This window comes from Camelus bactrianus, chromosome 12 (genome assembly GCF_048773025.1).
Source record: "Camelus bactrianus isolate YW-2024 breed Bactrian camel chromosome 12, ASM4877302v1, whole genome shotgun sequence".
NCBI lineage: Eukaryota > Metazoa > Chordata > Mammalia > Artiodactyla > Camelidae > Camelus > Camelus bactrianus.
In genome coordinates, this window is record NC_133550.1 from 31,990,711 (window position 1) to 32,006,381 (window position 15,671).

A 15,671-nucleotide genomic window follows, 5' to 3' on the forward strand; every position below is an offset into this window, starting at 1 on the left:
TGTAGGAATTACCCATATCCTGTTTGAGTGTCTGATTTACCAAAATCATCTGATACTATTATCTTGAACTACCAAGGCACCTCATCTCTTTTAGAGGATAAATGACTGTAGCAGGCTTTCAACACTGTGTCTAATACACCACTGCTATTCAAGAAATGTCAGGTTACAGCTGTAAATTGAAAAATTAACAGTGAAAAATCAAAGGCTTGGAAAGGACTTTACAAATTATATTAACCTACTCCATGGTTCTAGTTAATACCTATCTTAGCCATGTAGTACAAACAAATGTTAGTTTTATTCTTACACGAGATCTAGAGGAGATATTCTACAATATAACTTTTGTTTCTCATAATCTTCACAGTTCAGAAATTTCCTTTATATCTTATTCCTTGAGTACATTTGAAAGGAAAGAAACTAATTTTATGTGCCCTTTATCATCTTGCTTGCAAGTAATTAAAATACCTTTGCCTTGATTTCTTGTATTTCTAGTCATGTATAAAGTTTTAAAGAGATTGCCACTGTCCTGCAAGACAGCTTATAAAATTTTTTTCTCCCAATCTTATCAATTTCTCTGATTATTATCGTAGAAGAGCTCATAGGACATAAATATGCATGGGACATATGTCTTACTTCAAAGCAACTTAAATGTTATACTACAGTCCCCCTAAACTCTTTAAAAAATGTAAGTTACATGAGCTGGTTCTTCCTTTCAGGCTAGTTGAAGAGATCAGGCAGAAATGTGGAGGGCTTCAGTTACAGAATGAAGATGTTTATATGGCCACCAAGTTTGAAGACTTCATCCAAAAAGTCGTGAGGAAACTGAGAGGAGAAGATCAAGAAGCGGAGCTAGTAGTGGATTATGTAAGCCTGTCCACGTCATTGAGAATCTAAACTATTAAGACCCACAAGCTCTAAAAGAATGCTGTGGCTTTCATCCGTTTATTTTCACATGTATAGCTTTTTTAAAATGACAGTTTACGCAGAGGGTATAGCTCAGTGGTAGAGCATGCCTAGCATGCACGAGGTCCTGGGTTCAATCCCCAATAACTCCACCAAAAGTAATAAATAAATAGATAAACCTAATTACCGCCCCCCCCAAATTAAAATAAATAAAATAAAATGACAGTTTAATTGAGATTATAATTCAGATATCATACATTTTACCTTTTTGAAAAGCACAATTCAGTGGTTTTTAGTATGTTCACCGAGTTGTGCAACCATCACCACTGTCTGATTATAGAACAGTTCTATCATCACCCGAAAAGAGACCCTGTATCCATTGGCAGTCATTCTCTGCTCTCCTCTCCTGGGCCCTGGCCCCTGGAAACTGGTAATTTTCTTTCTGTTTGTATGGATTTGCCTATTCTAGAGTGAATTTATGCATTGTATAGATGAAATTATACAATAAGTGGACTTTTGTGTCTGATTTCTTTCACTTAATATAATGTGTTCAAAGTTCATCCATGTTGTATTGAATATTGTCACTTCATTCATTTTTCCAGCCAAATAATATTCCATTGTGTGGATAAACCACATTTTGTTTATCCATTCCTCAGTTGATGTACACTTGGGTTGTTTCCACTTTTTGGCTATTATAAATAATGCTCCTTTGAAAATCCACGTGTAAGTTTTTGTGTGAACACATGGTCTCAGTGCTCTTGGGTAAATATCTAGAAGTGAAATTGATGAGTCATAAGGTAACTCTATGTTTAACTTGTTGAGGAATTACCAAACTGTTTTCCAAAGTGACTACACCATTTTGCAATGCCACTAGCAATGTAAGAAGCTTCTAATTACTCCATGTCATCACCAACATGTGCTATTATCTGTCTTTTCTATTTCAGCTGTCCTAGTGGGTGTGAAGTGGTATCTCATTGTGGTTTTGATTTACATTTCCCTAATGACTAATGATGAACATCTTTTTATGTGCTTATTGGCCATTTGCATATCTTCTTTGCCTTTTGTTTAGTTGGGATATTTGTGTTTTTAATTTTTGAGTTGTTTGAGGCCTTTTTATATTTTGGATACTAGACGCTAGCCAGATATATTATTTGTAGATATTTTCCCCATTCTGTGAGTTTTCTTTTCACTGTTTTGATAGTGTACTTTAACATACAAAAGTTTAAAAATTTGATTGTCTAACTTATCTATTTGTCCTTTTGCCGTTTATGGCTCTATATGCTTGTTTTATGCCTTTTTTGCTCTTCTGTTACTCCTTTACTGTTTTCTTTTTTGTTAAATGGATATTGGCTAGTATGCTAGTAGCTTAAGCTTTTCTTTGTTTTGCTATATATTTTTAGTTATTTTCTTAGTAGTTGCCTTGAGGATTGCAATAGACATTTTTCTTAAAACATTCTAGCTCAGATTAATACCAAATTAATAACAATAGTGTAGAAAAACTTTGCTACAGTATAGCTCTGCTCCCTACCCCCTTATTTGTGCAATTATTGTCATATAAATACACCTTTATACATTATAAACCCATCAAAACAGTTTTATAATTATTGCTTTATGCAGTTGTCTTTTTAATCAGATAAGAAAAGGGTTTAAAAATAAAAGTACATTTATCCTGACTTTTGTATTTACCTTTGTAGTGTTCTTTATTTCTTCATGCAGATTCAAGTTATGTTTAGTGTCCTTTCATTTCTTCCTGAAGGACACCACTTAGTCCTTCTGAAGGGCAATGTGCTAGCAGTGAGTTATCTCAGTTTTTGTTCATTTGGGAATGACAATTTATTTTTTGTTCTTGAAAGATATTTTTGCTGTATATGGAATTTTGGGTTGTCAGTCTTTTTCTTGCAGCACGTTTGGATATGTCATCCTATTACTTTCTGGCCTCCATGGTTTCTGAGGATGAGTCCTCTGTTAATTTTTTATTGAGGCTCCCTTTTATGTGATGAGTTGCTTCTCCCTTGCTGCTTTCAAGATTCCCTCTTTGTCTTTGTCTTTTGACTATTTTATTACGATGTGTCTAGAATGGATCTCTTTGAGATTTTTCTACTTGGAGTTTATTGAGCTTCTTGGATGTGAAGATTAATGTTTTTCATCAAATTTGGGACATTTCAGCCATTATTTCTTCAAATATTCTTTCTGCCCTTTTCACCCATCCTCTCATTGTGCATGTATTGGTACATTGATGGTGTCCTACAGACTTCTGAGGCTCTATTCATTTTTAAAATTCCTTTCCTTCCTATTCTTTCTTCTGCCTGCTTGAACCTACTGTTGAGCCCCTCTAGTGACTTTTAAAATTTCACTTATTGTACTTTTCAACTTCAGAATTTCTATTTAGTTCTTTTTTTTATAATTCTTATCTCTTTATTGATATTCTCTATTTGGTGAGACATTGTTCTCTTACTTTCCTTTAATTCTTTAGACATAGTTTCCTTTAGTTCTTTGCATCTACTTATAAAAACTTTTGTCTAATAAAGTCAACGTCTAGACTTCTTCATGGATGATTTCTATTGACTGCTCTTCCCTCTGCTGTGTATATAGCATTCTTTCCCTTTTCTTTACATATCTTACAATCTTTTGTTGAAAACTGGACATTTTATTTTATTTTAACATTTTTTAATTGAGTTATAGTCATTTTACAATGTTGTTCAAATTCCAGTGTAGAGCCCAATTTTTCAGTTATGCATGAACATACATATATTCATTGTCACTTTTTTTCCCACTGTGAGCTATTTTAAATAATAGAATGTGGTAACTCTGGAAATCAGACCCCAGCTACGTCCTCACGGATTGTCATTGCTGGTTGTTGTTGTTGCTTTTTGTTTGTTTAGTGACTTTCCTGAACTAATTCTGCAAAGCCTGTGTTCTTTGTTGTTTTCCACTACCTAAGTCTCTGCTTGGTTCACTTAGTGGTCAGCTAATGATTAGACATAGATTTCTTCAAATTCCTTGAACGAGAAAGTCTCCCAGCTTTTAGTGAAGGACTCTGAATGTTCAGGTATACCTTTAAACCTCCAGCAGGCAGCTTACAACACTGTCTTAGTCTTCACCTTCTTCCTGCTTGCACAGAATCTCAGGTCAGCCAGAAGTAAGAGATTAGGGCTTTCCAAGATCTTTCCTGGGCACATGCACAAGTCTTGCACCAGATTGGCCTTCTAGATTCCCAGGAATATGTCAGATCTTCCTAAAGCTTCCTATGGATGTCTCATGCCCATTTTTCCTTCTGAGGTCTTTAGCCATCTATTTGTTAGCCCCAGTTGGCATTACTGCCTCGGGCAGTTGCAGTGTTATACAATTGCCACTGACTCTTTTGGACAAACGCTCTAGAGATAGAGCTGTTTGTATATAGCTAGCTCTGACTCAGCTCAAATTAAGACAAGCCCCCAAAATGGAGCTTTTCAGGGAGCTACCAGGTCAAATAGTAATAACTTTCTGGGGATAAGGCTTTTGGAGAGTTTCAGACCCATCTCCCCCTCCAGTGGCTAATAGGCTGCAGGTTTTCACAGCTACCATCGTTGCAAGGATGTTGCTTTTCAAGTTACTGCAGAGCTGTCAAGAGAGATGGGAATAGGATAAATTAACATGCCACAAAGCTCACTGTTCTTACTTGAATAAATGGATTCTTGCAAGCCTTTGATTAATTTCCAGAATACTGAAAAAATGATTTTGACAATATTTTCTAGTGTTCTTATTTCTTTTATGAAGGATCAGATTTTCAGAGGTCCTTAATATACTATTCCAGAAGTGCTTCTTATCCATTTTTTTCTTTTTGAGTTAGGTGAGTTTGGAAAACCGTTTAGCATCCTCTGGTTAAGAATATAAATTTTGGAGTAAGACCATCCTAAATTTGAATCCATGTAACATTCATTGCTTGTTAGCCATGTGACCTTTGCCAATTTACTTAATTTCTCTAAGCCTCAGTTTCCTCATATGTTAAATGGAACAATAATAACATCCAACTCATAGGATTGCTGAGAGAATCAAATTAGATAATATATGTAAGACATTTAGCATATTTCCAGAATGATGAATTTGGAAAACTGGACTATACGCAGGGACTGAACACATCAATTCAGATCGTTTCCTTCATTATATCATATGTAAACAAATAGAAATATATCATGGGACATGAGTAGTTGGTATGGGTTAAGGCGAGATACCCTCTTGCTGCTTTTTTCTTTTCTAAACATTATTGACTTCTCTATATAGAATAATTTCTTAATTCATTAAATTTCCCTTTTAGATTATCTTTCATTGATATGGAATTTTATGCCAATAATGCTCTTTCACGTATGTCATTTTAGTTACTTCTCACAATAACTGTATGAAAGTTTATTGTTGAAAAAACTGAGGTTTATAGAGGTGAATGGACTAACCTAAATTCACTTGCTAGCTGATAGTAGCGAGCACAGTTTAAGCAACACATATATAAGAGAGAGAAAGTGAAAATGGGGAAGGACACAGGAAAGAACACTTAAAAGGCAAAAGGAAACCTTTCAACAAAGGCAGTTTTAAGGCTTTAAATGAAAGCAATGGCTGCAGTCTATAGGTGTTACCACTAGATGGTGGTGTTTCCATTACCCGGAGGTCTTCTGAGTTGTCTTTCATCTGTGTGAGGAAGAAAATCAGATCTTTATAAAGCCCAGTCTAGAGCGCTTTGATCATGAAGATGCTAATCTCCTACCTCAGTGGCTAATCTGAGCATCATGAGGCCCAAGTATTATATACACTTGTCTCTTCTGGACAGTGAGGACTGGAATCCCATCAGCTTAGCCTCTCTTTCTACACTGGTGTATAAGCTTGTTTATTGCTATTTGGTATCAAATGCATGAGCACAGAAATTCATTGCACCTATTACTGTAATTCTCTCTCTTAGATTTCAAAGGAGGTAAATGAAATGACAGTAAAAATGCCATATCAGTGTTTCATAAATGGACAGTTCACAGATGCTGATGATGGGAAGACTTACGACACTATCAACCCAACAGATGGATCTGTGAGTACTTGGTGTGTGACGTGATCACTGATCATGGATTTTTTGTTTACACACAGTTATAAAACAGACAGTCTTAAGAAGTTACTTTATTACTCTGCCTCCAAGCACTTAATATAAATGTGCTTCATGAATTTCTCTCAGCTATTCAATTCTGGTACTGGTTTCCATAACCAACTTTATAGAGTGAATATTGATGATGAATTTAGACTGACAGCTATACCTATACATATCAGATGCATAATTCCACATAAAGCTATACGTAGGGGTAAAAAATCTCAGACTTTGCAAGCTCGTGGCAACAAATTCCACTTCTCTAAGACCCTAGAAGAAATAGTTAACAATTTCCTAAATGTCTCTTCCTGTAGTGCAGTGCAGCGAGAGAAGTACCAAATCTTAGGCTCACAACTTTCAAGTTAAAAGTGTTTCTTTTTCTTGACTATGTTACTGGAAGTATTTATTTTCCACCAAAAATTATTTGGAGTTTATAATACAATATTAATTCAAGAAACATTTTTATCTCTCCATCTAAAAAACCTATTTTTCTTACCTTGAAATAGACAATATGCAAAGTATCCTATGCTTCTTTGGTGGATGTTGATAAAGCAGTAGCAGCAGCAAAAGATGCTTTTGAAAATGGTGAATGGGGAAGAATGAATGCAAGAGAAAGAGGAAGATTGATGTACAGGTATGTTTTTTAAGAACACAAATCTGTGGCCTTTTAATATTGACTACTATTGCCATTGCCAAGATTTTAAAAATTTCTTCAAACCATTCTAGTATGCACCTATTACATAACATGCCTTTTGTTACTTGCATCATATAAAATCCCACATATATGATTTCCCAAATTTTGCACTATTGCTAGTTTCAGTCGTCCCTGTAGGAGAAGAAGTTTAATAAAGGACTTTGTATTTACAAAGATTCATATTTACAGGGAAATGCAATAAAGGATAGTGAAGCACAAGCTGGGTAGAAGAGGGGGGAACTGCTTCTACTCCAAGGCCTGACGGAACAGAGGAAGAAGCTGTTACTAGAATCTGGCAAGATCTATACCTGTAGGAGAAGAGCAGACACTACAGTGATTTTGGTGGAGGGACACAGCAGCTGTTGAACTACAGCCACCAGTGAGGAAGCCAGATTAGAATCCTCGCCCACTTTCTTCTCGAGTTTGTCAGTTTCCTGGAGGTGCCTCCCATTGGCCTCTCATTAACCAAGCCCAGTGAGAGAGCACAGGAGCCAGTGATGTAGTCTCTAAAGGTCATCCTCCCGGTCACAGAGCAGGGTGGAGAATGGATCACAAGCAGCACATTGAGAACATCCAGCACCCTGTTGTTTTCAAAGACAGATTTTAAATCTACTTGATGTGTAAGGAGTAGGAGCAAGGAGGAAAAACACTAAGGCCTGGAAAGTAAATTGGCAACTGAGTATGATAAACATAATTAGATTCCACATAAATTCAGTTTTCTACTTACTGAAAGCCATTAGCTGACCTTGGTCTAAAGATCTCTTAGAGCAGGATCTGGAAGAAACATTAGGGGAGGAGGATTTCAAGCCTGACTTTGAAATGATCCAAAAGGCACAGCTCAGAACCACTAAAGGAAGGAAGGAAAACAAATGGAGGAGATAACCACAGAAGATGAGTTTTGACTGTTTTGCAGTTATTGAACAGTTCCGTACTTATCTTCCCATAGAAACTATACACCAACAGAAATCTGTTGTGGTGTTTGTAATTCATTCCATGAATTTCTGTCTTGTCCTCTTCAGCTAATGTTGGAAATACTTCTGTACCAACCAGAAATCCTCAAGTGTTTGTAGGTTCTCAAGAGGTGTGGGTTGCCCTTTAACATCTCCCTGTATATTCATGAACTGTCCACATTCTCACTGTTTTCTATCATTGCTCTCCTTGGATTACTGTTCAATCACTGTTTTACTTATGAGTCAAATTATACTGACTTCCAATACCCTTTGCTTCTCCATTATAACTCTTGAAACAAATTATTAGTGAAAGTATTTTTTAAATGTCTGTTTTCCCTACTCACCATATTCTCCATGAGGACAGAGACCTAGTCCATCTCGGCCCTTAGGATGGTGCATTAATAGAGACTCAATTAATATTTGTTGAATAGATTTCTTTCACTAACCATACAGACTTGCAGACCTGTTGGAAGAGAACCAAGAAGAGCTGGCAACCATTGAAGCCCTCGATTCAGGAGCTGTCTATACCTTGGCTCTGAAGACTCACATTGGAATGTCTGTACAGACATTCAGATATTTTGCTGGGTGGTGTGACAAAATTCAGGTAAGCGTTAATGTTGCTTGTCTCCATATAGATCATTCCAAAAGGAAAAGGGGCAAATATTTCTTAGCTTGTAAAGTCAAACTGCTTCTTATGTAGGTTTTTTTCATCTAATCCTTATAACAATCATTTGAGGTAGGAGGATAGCTATTATTCCTTATTACAGGTGTGGAAACTGAGGTCTGAAGACAATGAATAACTTATCTATGGTCACATAGTAAGTAAACCACAGAGTTAGGATTTGAACTTAAGGTTTTCTGGACCTAGAATCTAATGATGTCCTTTGTACTTTACTATAATGTCTCCTGAGAGCACCTATTAGTCTTCTGGGCACATAGAGAGAAGCCTGGTATCAAGGAGGAATTGAAACTCAGATGCCTACAGAAGTCAGAGAACTAACATAGATGGGCTAAGCAGACTGGTTATAAGAAAATATTTTTAAAGACATGAGTACAATAAAAATTCCCATTTTCTTTTGCCTATAAGAAAATAAATATCACATGTGTGATTGATAAATGGCAACTACTCTTGGCTTTGGTATTGGGATACAGAAGGGCAAGACAGGGCTTGTAGCAAACAGCAGAATGCATGCCACTCATAGACTCATGGTAACCACTGCAGCACCGGCCATCATAGCCACATTTCCAGCAGCAAAGAGGAAGAGGGAGAAAGGTAAAAGGACTTCAAAAACCATCCTCACCCTCCCAGTGCCTTGTGCTCATGTCTCCCCATTGGCTGTCTCTTTCTGCTAAGGAGACTGGGAAACGTAATATTTTATTTGGGCACATTGCTGCCACCACTTTCAGTGTTAGAATCAGAGAGACTTGGTTCCGTCTCAGCTTTGCCACCTACCAGCTGCTGTTGTTGAAGTTATTTACCTCTCTGAGCCTTCCTTTCCTCTTCTGTAGAATGGCTACAGTCATGCATGCCTTGCAGATTACATAATGAAGATTAACAACAAGTGTTTATATAGTACAGAATTAAAGTCTGCAACATAGTAGGTCTTGCACATAAATTTAGTTTTTATCATTGTTCAGCCACAAAGTCATATGTAGATAAGTATTTGTAATAGTGATTCAAGTCCATCCTTTATCCTCAATTACGAAATCCAAATTGCTCTGAAATCTAAAAATTGATTTAATTGGTTCAAACTCATTTGACGCCAAAACCTGACCTGAACCAACATGAATCTGTTATCTTTATTTATATCACTTAAAGTGAATGTGCATATATTTCACTGAAAAAATACTACTGTGTTTGATTATGGGGGGCTGCCTCAGACCTTATAGACAATAACATTATAAAAGGTATATATATTATATTATGTTTCTAAAGTCAAAAAATTCTGAATCTTGTAACACACCTGACCCCAAGAGTTTCCAATAAGAGACTGTACACTTATTTGTATTAGTAACAGCAGTAATATTTTATGTGGCAAAACAAATGTATAGCTTCAGTTAAAGACTACTATCGTGACTCAGCTGAGATTAAGTTTGGCTGCATATGATAGAAAAGCCAACTTAGAAGTTTGTTTTAATTTCACTTTCAAGGAGTCCAAAGGAAGGCAATCAGGTCTAGCATGGGATATGAAGATTCATTCTTTCTGTCTGCCAGGCCATCCTTAGTACCATTTCTCATGGTCTCATGATAACCATTGCAGTGCCAGCCTTTTTAGCAACATTCTGAGCAGGAAGAAGGAAGAAGCAGGAGTGGGAGGGAGGGTAAAAAGAGCACTTGTGTGAGCTGGGTCAGCCTGCTTCAAAGGGCATTCCCCTCCCGGTGCTTTGTGCTTTTATCTTCCATTGACCATCCTTATCTGCTATGGAAACTGGGGAACACAGTACACTATCTGGGCACATTGTTTTCCTCATTATTAATGTAGGGTTTCTGTTACTAAGGATAGAGGGGAGAATGGATATTGGGCAGACAATTAACATTCTCTGCCATGCCAACAAATTGGGAATGGAGGTGATTAAATTAGAATTATGGTTTTATTCTCCTATGCCTCAGTTCTTTTGAGAAAGGTATAGCAGTTCCTTTTTATTTTTTTTATTTTTCAGCAGTTCCTTTTAAAATGTGAATATATTTTTTATAAATTGAACACTGCCTTTTTATATCAGCTAAGAAAAAGCAAGAGAGGCAGGCAGAAAATGGATTCTTTGGGATTAAATTTACACATTTAAATTAGTAAAATAAGTGTGAACCGTTTTTATTCTTTAGGGTTCTACAATTCCCATCAACCAGGCCCGTCCAAATCGCAATCTCACCTTCACCAAGAAGGAGCCACTTGGGTAAGACAAGGAAACCACCTCTGAGTGACTTGTGTTAGTTTAAGACAATTGAGGATGTCGTCTTTCTTCTCCTGCAGTGTCTGTGCCATTATCATCCCCTGGAACTACCCGCTGATGATGCTGGCGTGGAAGAGTGCTGCGTGTTTGGCAGCAGGCAATACCTTAGTGCTCAAGCCAGCGCAGGTGAGACACACGGGGCCAGATGCAGCATCTTCTCCTCTCTTACTTACTAAAAACCGGAGACATACATTTACAAAAAGTATATCTTTAAACAAAAATGAGATTGTACATTATGTCGTCTTTTCATATATCATGGGCATCTTTTCATAGTAGTAAATATTCATTTTTAATAGCTACCCAGTGTATCCTATGGGGAGTCCATGATTTAAAACTTCCATGACAATGGAAGCAAACATAGTGTATGTCAGTGAAGTCCACTGAATTTCTACAAACCAATTCAATTCTTGAAAAATACCAAATGCCCAATAATGAAGAAGTTATTTACAGTAGCTATGAGATACCAAAATAAAAATTATTATGTAGCCATTCAAATTTTAATTATCAAAAATATTATCAAGTCATGGAAGATGAAGGAAAAACATGTTAGAGAAAGTACATGATTGTGGCACCTGTGTGAAAATATATACATGTGGAAAACAAGGAAATAATAAAAAAAAATTCATATGATAGAGTTCTCAAAAGTATCTACTAATGCTACAATGGCTTTTCAAGAAAAAAATATGGTAGCCAACCTAACATCTGGCTGAGCATTTACTCTGTATGCACCGTAGTAGACATTCTGAGGTACCCAAATCGTGGAGAAAATTTTTTCTCTAATCTAGAAGAGTTTACAGTTTGTTCCCTATTAACTCTCCTTTTATTTATTCTTTTAGGACTTAAACACAATTTCATTTGGCATAGCTACATAGCCATTGACTGCAGCCATCATGTTTTCTTCATTAGAAACAGTTTCATTAAAAAAAGCAGGTATACATTCAAAAAAATTTTAATTCAAAAGATAAAAGAGATAAATAGTGAAAAGTCGCCCTTCTATCTCCCCAGCTAACCAGTTTACCTCCCAGAGGCAACCAATGTTATTCATTGTTATTTATTAGTTTCTTAGGTATCCCAGAGATACTCTCTGCACATATAAACACATATATTTTTAATTAAATAAACTTTAAAATAGATAATTTTTTAAAAAAATATGTCTTTAACCCATTAAAAAAACACAGAGAAGAGGGGGAAATGGAAATTGCTATCATCAGGCATAAACTTTTAGTTATGCAAGAGGAGTAAGTTCCAGAGATCTGTTATACGTCATTTTGCCTATAGTTAACAATATTGTACTCTACACTTCACAGCTTGTTAAGAGAGTAGATATCATGTTAAGCGTTCTTACCACAATATAATACGATACAAAAATAAAATAAAATACTAGCATTCTACACATACTTACCAAAAGGGAAAAAAATTTCCTTTTTAAAAACGGTTTCCATTGTATAAACAATATTTTATTTAACAAATTCCTAATTAATGGCTACTTAGATTTTTCCCACCTTTTAATTATTATACTCTATGTTGCAGTTAGTAACCTTGTAAATATGGCATCATGCATATTTGTAACTATATTTATAGGGTTATATTCCTAATAGCAGGAGCAGTTAACAGATACATGTATTTGTGTGATAGATATTGGCACATCCTTCCATGGGAATTGTATGTTCACCAGCATTCTGTATGAGTGCTGTTTCTCCCATGAAGCACCACTCATTACACAGCAGGAAGCTAGTGAAGTGAAGAGAGGAGGCAGATCACCTAGCCCAGTGGTGCTCAGTCCTGACTGCACATTAGAATCATCTGGCATTCTCTTTTAAAAATACTAGTAACTGGGCTCCACTGGCAGAGATTCTGATTTAATTGGTCAAAGGCCAGGCATTGGTATTACTTATAACCTTCACATTTGTTCCTAAGGTACGGCCTGGGTTGAAAATCATATATGGTTTCCAATGAGAGCGCTAATCATTGGAGAACTCCAGTGACTATATGTAATGTTCAAAATTACAAAAATTTATCGAGTGCACGCTAGTTGCCAAGCATATTGTCAGTGACAAAGACATAAAATTTCTGTCCGCATGTAAATCATAGCCTGGCTCTATCTGAGATTTAAAACTGATAGTTTAATAATTGATGATCATTGTAATCCTGAGAATGAAAGACCCAAAGTAACCCTCGTTACGTGGGAGGTTTTTTTTTCATGGTATGAAGCCACTGATAATATTAAGGCCTGTGTGAATATCAGGACTGAATCAAATGGCTTTTGCCCTTTACCATGTAAGAAAGTACAGATTCCCATGGTCTGAACTGGTCCAGGTCTGACAGGTTCTAACAACTTTTTAAACCTAATATTTAGCAATGATCTACTCTTGCCTAGAAACTGCTAAATGCTTTCCCATATATCACTGAAACCTATAATCCTGCCATGATGTCAACCTATATTTCAACTGGTTAGCTAAATGAAAGAAAAGCAGTAGAAATGAAAAGAGATGAAATAAAGATGAGACAATTTGTTGTATTTTATTTATTAATGGCATAAACGTCTTTTTATTCTTACTTTAAAAAAACTGTCATTAATTCAGGATAGTTAGTTTTCAAGTCTTTCTAATCATGATGACTTTATACTACAGCGTACTAGTATATACTTTGGTATAGCATCATCTTTATAATAGATATAAGTCTACCATTTGAAATATCTTCTTGACAATTGCAAATGTTCAAGCGTTTGAAATTTCTCATCAAGTCTAACTAGACTGCCATTTTTTAAACCTGACAATGTTACTGTCAAGACCCGTTATGAGAAGGAAGAAAAATTAACCCTGCCTTTTTCTTGTTTGCTTGTGGTTGCTTTGTTAGTATTATTATTTATCATGCTGTTTTTATACAGATTCCTTTTCAGTCACTTGACCTTTTTATGAAGTTTGCATTAGTTAAAACAACAATGTAGTCTGTGAATCCATGTAACCAGGCCTATAAACTTTAGCACATGGCAATATTCTGAAAGCCCATGAGCAAGTGAGGAAACACCATCATTCCCTTGGCCTTGTGAGCTCCTGTTCTTTCCTAGGACACCACACACACCTTAGTTACTGGTAACCATCCAACCTTCATTCAAACAGTGAAAGTACCATTATTCAGTCACATAACAAATGTTAATTATGTTTGGTTTATTTCACATCTTTCTCAGTTAAAATCTATAAACAGAAGCTCTACAATTTTCTATTCACAACTCAATGGATCTTCTTGCACATTCCGTTTTTGAGACCACATTAACCAAGTACTAATTTAAGACTTAGTCAGTGTTGGTTTTTAAGAGTGTAAAAATAGGAGTTTCATTTTGCTTCTGAGATATGTGTTGCTGTAACAGATGTTTAAAATGAGATCCATAATTATGCCACCTTTTGTGTAAAAAGAAAGGGAAAATAAGAAAATATGTACATGTTCATTTGAGCAAAAAGAAACATAGGAAGGATAAACCAGAGACTAATGAGACTGATTATCTACAAGACACGGGGAGAATGAGGTGGAAAGGACAGACTGGGGCGATGTGGGAGAACGACACTTCTCTGAATGTGCCTTTGTATAGTCCTCACTTTTGGAAGCATGTTTCCCATACTCAACAATGATAGCAATGGAACCAATAAAGAAAAGAAATACAGTCAACATAGATGGGGCAAAAACTGTAAAACTGAATACAAACCAAAAAATTAATTAAAGCATATTTCAAATGAATAATATCACCACACTGAGGACAGTGAGGAAGCACTAACCCAAGTAATTTTTGACTAATATTTGGACTGCATGTCCTCAGACTAGAGGCAAAAACACTGCAAATAAATACTGAAGTTAGCAGGCTTCTTTTTCATAGAAACAGGGCTTAATTCTCAAATTTCTGTACATTTTAGGGTAAATAAGTAAATATGTTGTGGCTATTGGGAGCTATGTTTCTCACTGTTGGAGAAGTACACATGTGAAAAAGGAGGAGAACAGGATGAGCCCTGAGATACTGGATGGAGGTATCAGTGTGAGCTCATGGGTTTTAGTACATTTAGAGAGCTAGATAAAGAAATGAGTATCGGAATATGTGGGGATAGAAAGATCTGTGTACCTCTATGCAAACATCTGTTTCGCAGCCCTGTCCACTGAGAGGGCCTAGAAGCAATGACACTTCAGTTGTGTCCAGATCTTTGTTTCTAAAATCTTCATATTTTTTTACTCATAACACTTTTGATACCAAACGGGTTTCGTTTTGTTTTCCTATACTAACCTGTTCCCTAATTTTCCAGACACCAACTGGGTATCCTACCATTCAGTTCAGTTCTGATGCTAACTACCTGGAGTTTCAGTACAGACCCCAAAGGTAAAGGGCTCAGGCCTGTAAGACTGCCCCCACTGTAGATGCCATTCATAAACCCTGGGCCTCCTGTGCTTCTGATCAACCAGCTATAAATTAGAGGTTCCTGTGATGCTCTCCTCAGATGAGATAATTTACTAGAATGACTCCCATTACTCTAGAAAGCATTTTACTTACTGTTACTGGTTTATTATAAAGGATATTATTACGAATACAAATGAACAGATGAAGAGATACATAAGGTAAGGTCTGGAAGGATCATGAGCACATGAGATCCTGTCCCCATGGATTTCGGCTGTGCCACCCTCCCATCACATGGATGCATCCACCAACCAGAGGCTCTCTGAACCCCACTATTGAACAGTTTTTATGGAAATTTCATTTTCATAGGCATGATTGATTGAATCATTGGCTGTTGGTGATGGAACTCAACCTCCCTCCCCTCTTCCCTAGCTTGGGGCTGAAAGTTCCAAATCTCTAATCATAGCCTGGTATTTCTGGTGACCAGATTCCATCCTGAAACTACCTAGGGTCTCCCAGCAACCACTCATCTCATTAGTATATGAAAGACATTTTTCACTTGAGCTTCCAAGGTTTTGGGAACTGTGTGCCAGGACCCAGAGACAAAGACCAAATATATACTTCTCATTATAGCACAGTTTTAAAATACTGTTCTGCACTGAAAGGAACCTGGGTGGCTTAGGATCAGGGTGAATACAAACTGTT

The 15,671-nt window shown here is 36.4% G+C and overlaps 1 protein-coding gene across 3 annotated transcripts in view; it reads left to right on the top strand.

Annotated features, from left to right (window-relative positions):
* ALDH1L2 (aldehyde dehydrogenase 1 family member L2) overlaps positions 1-15,671 on the top strand; it is a 50,162-nt gene that overhangs the window by 19,186 nt on the left and 15,305 nt on the right. For all 3 annotated transcript variants that reach the window (XR_012510691.1, XM_074375143.1, XM_074375144.1), the window contains 6 exons: positions 714-861; positions 5,828-5,947; positions 6,505-6,632; positions 8,096-8,246; positions 10,464-10,534; positions 10,612-10,717. Coding sequence is in view for 2 of the 3 variants with exons in the window: in XM_074375143.1 (XP_074231244.1) it covers positions 714-861; positions 5,828-5,947; positions 6,505-6,632; positions 8,096-8,246; positions 10,464-10,534; positions 10,612-10,717 (724 nt within the window). In the remaining variant the exon portion in view is untranslated. The remainder of the gene's footprint in view (positions 1-713; positions 862-5,827; positions 5,948-6,504; positions 6,633-8,095; positions 8,247-10,463; positions 10,535-10,611; positions 10,718-15,671) is intronic.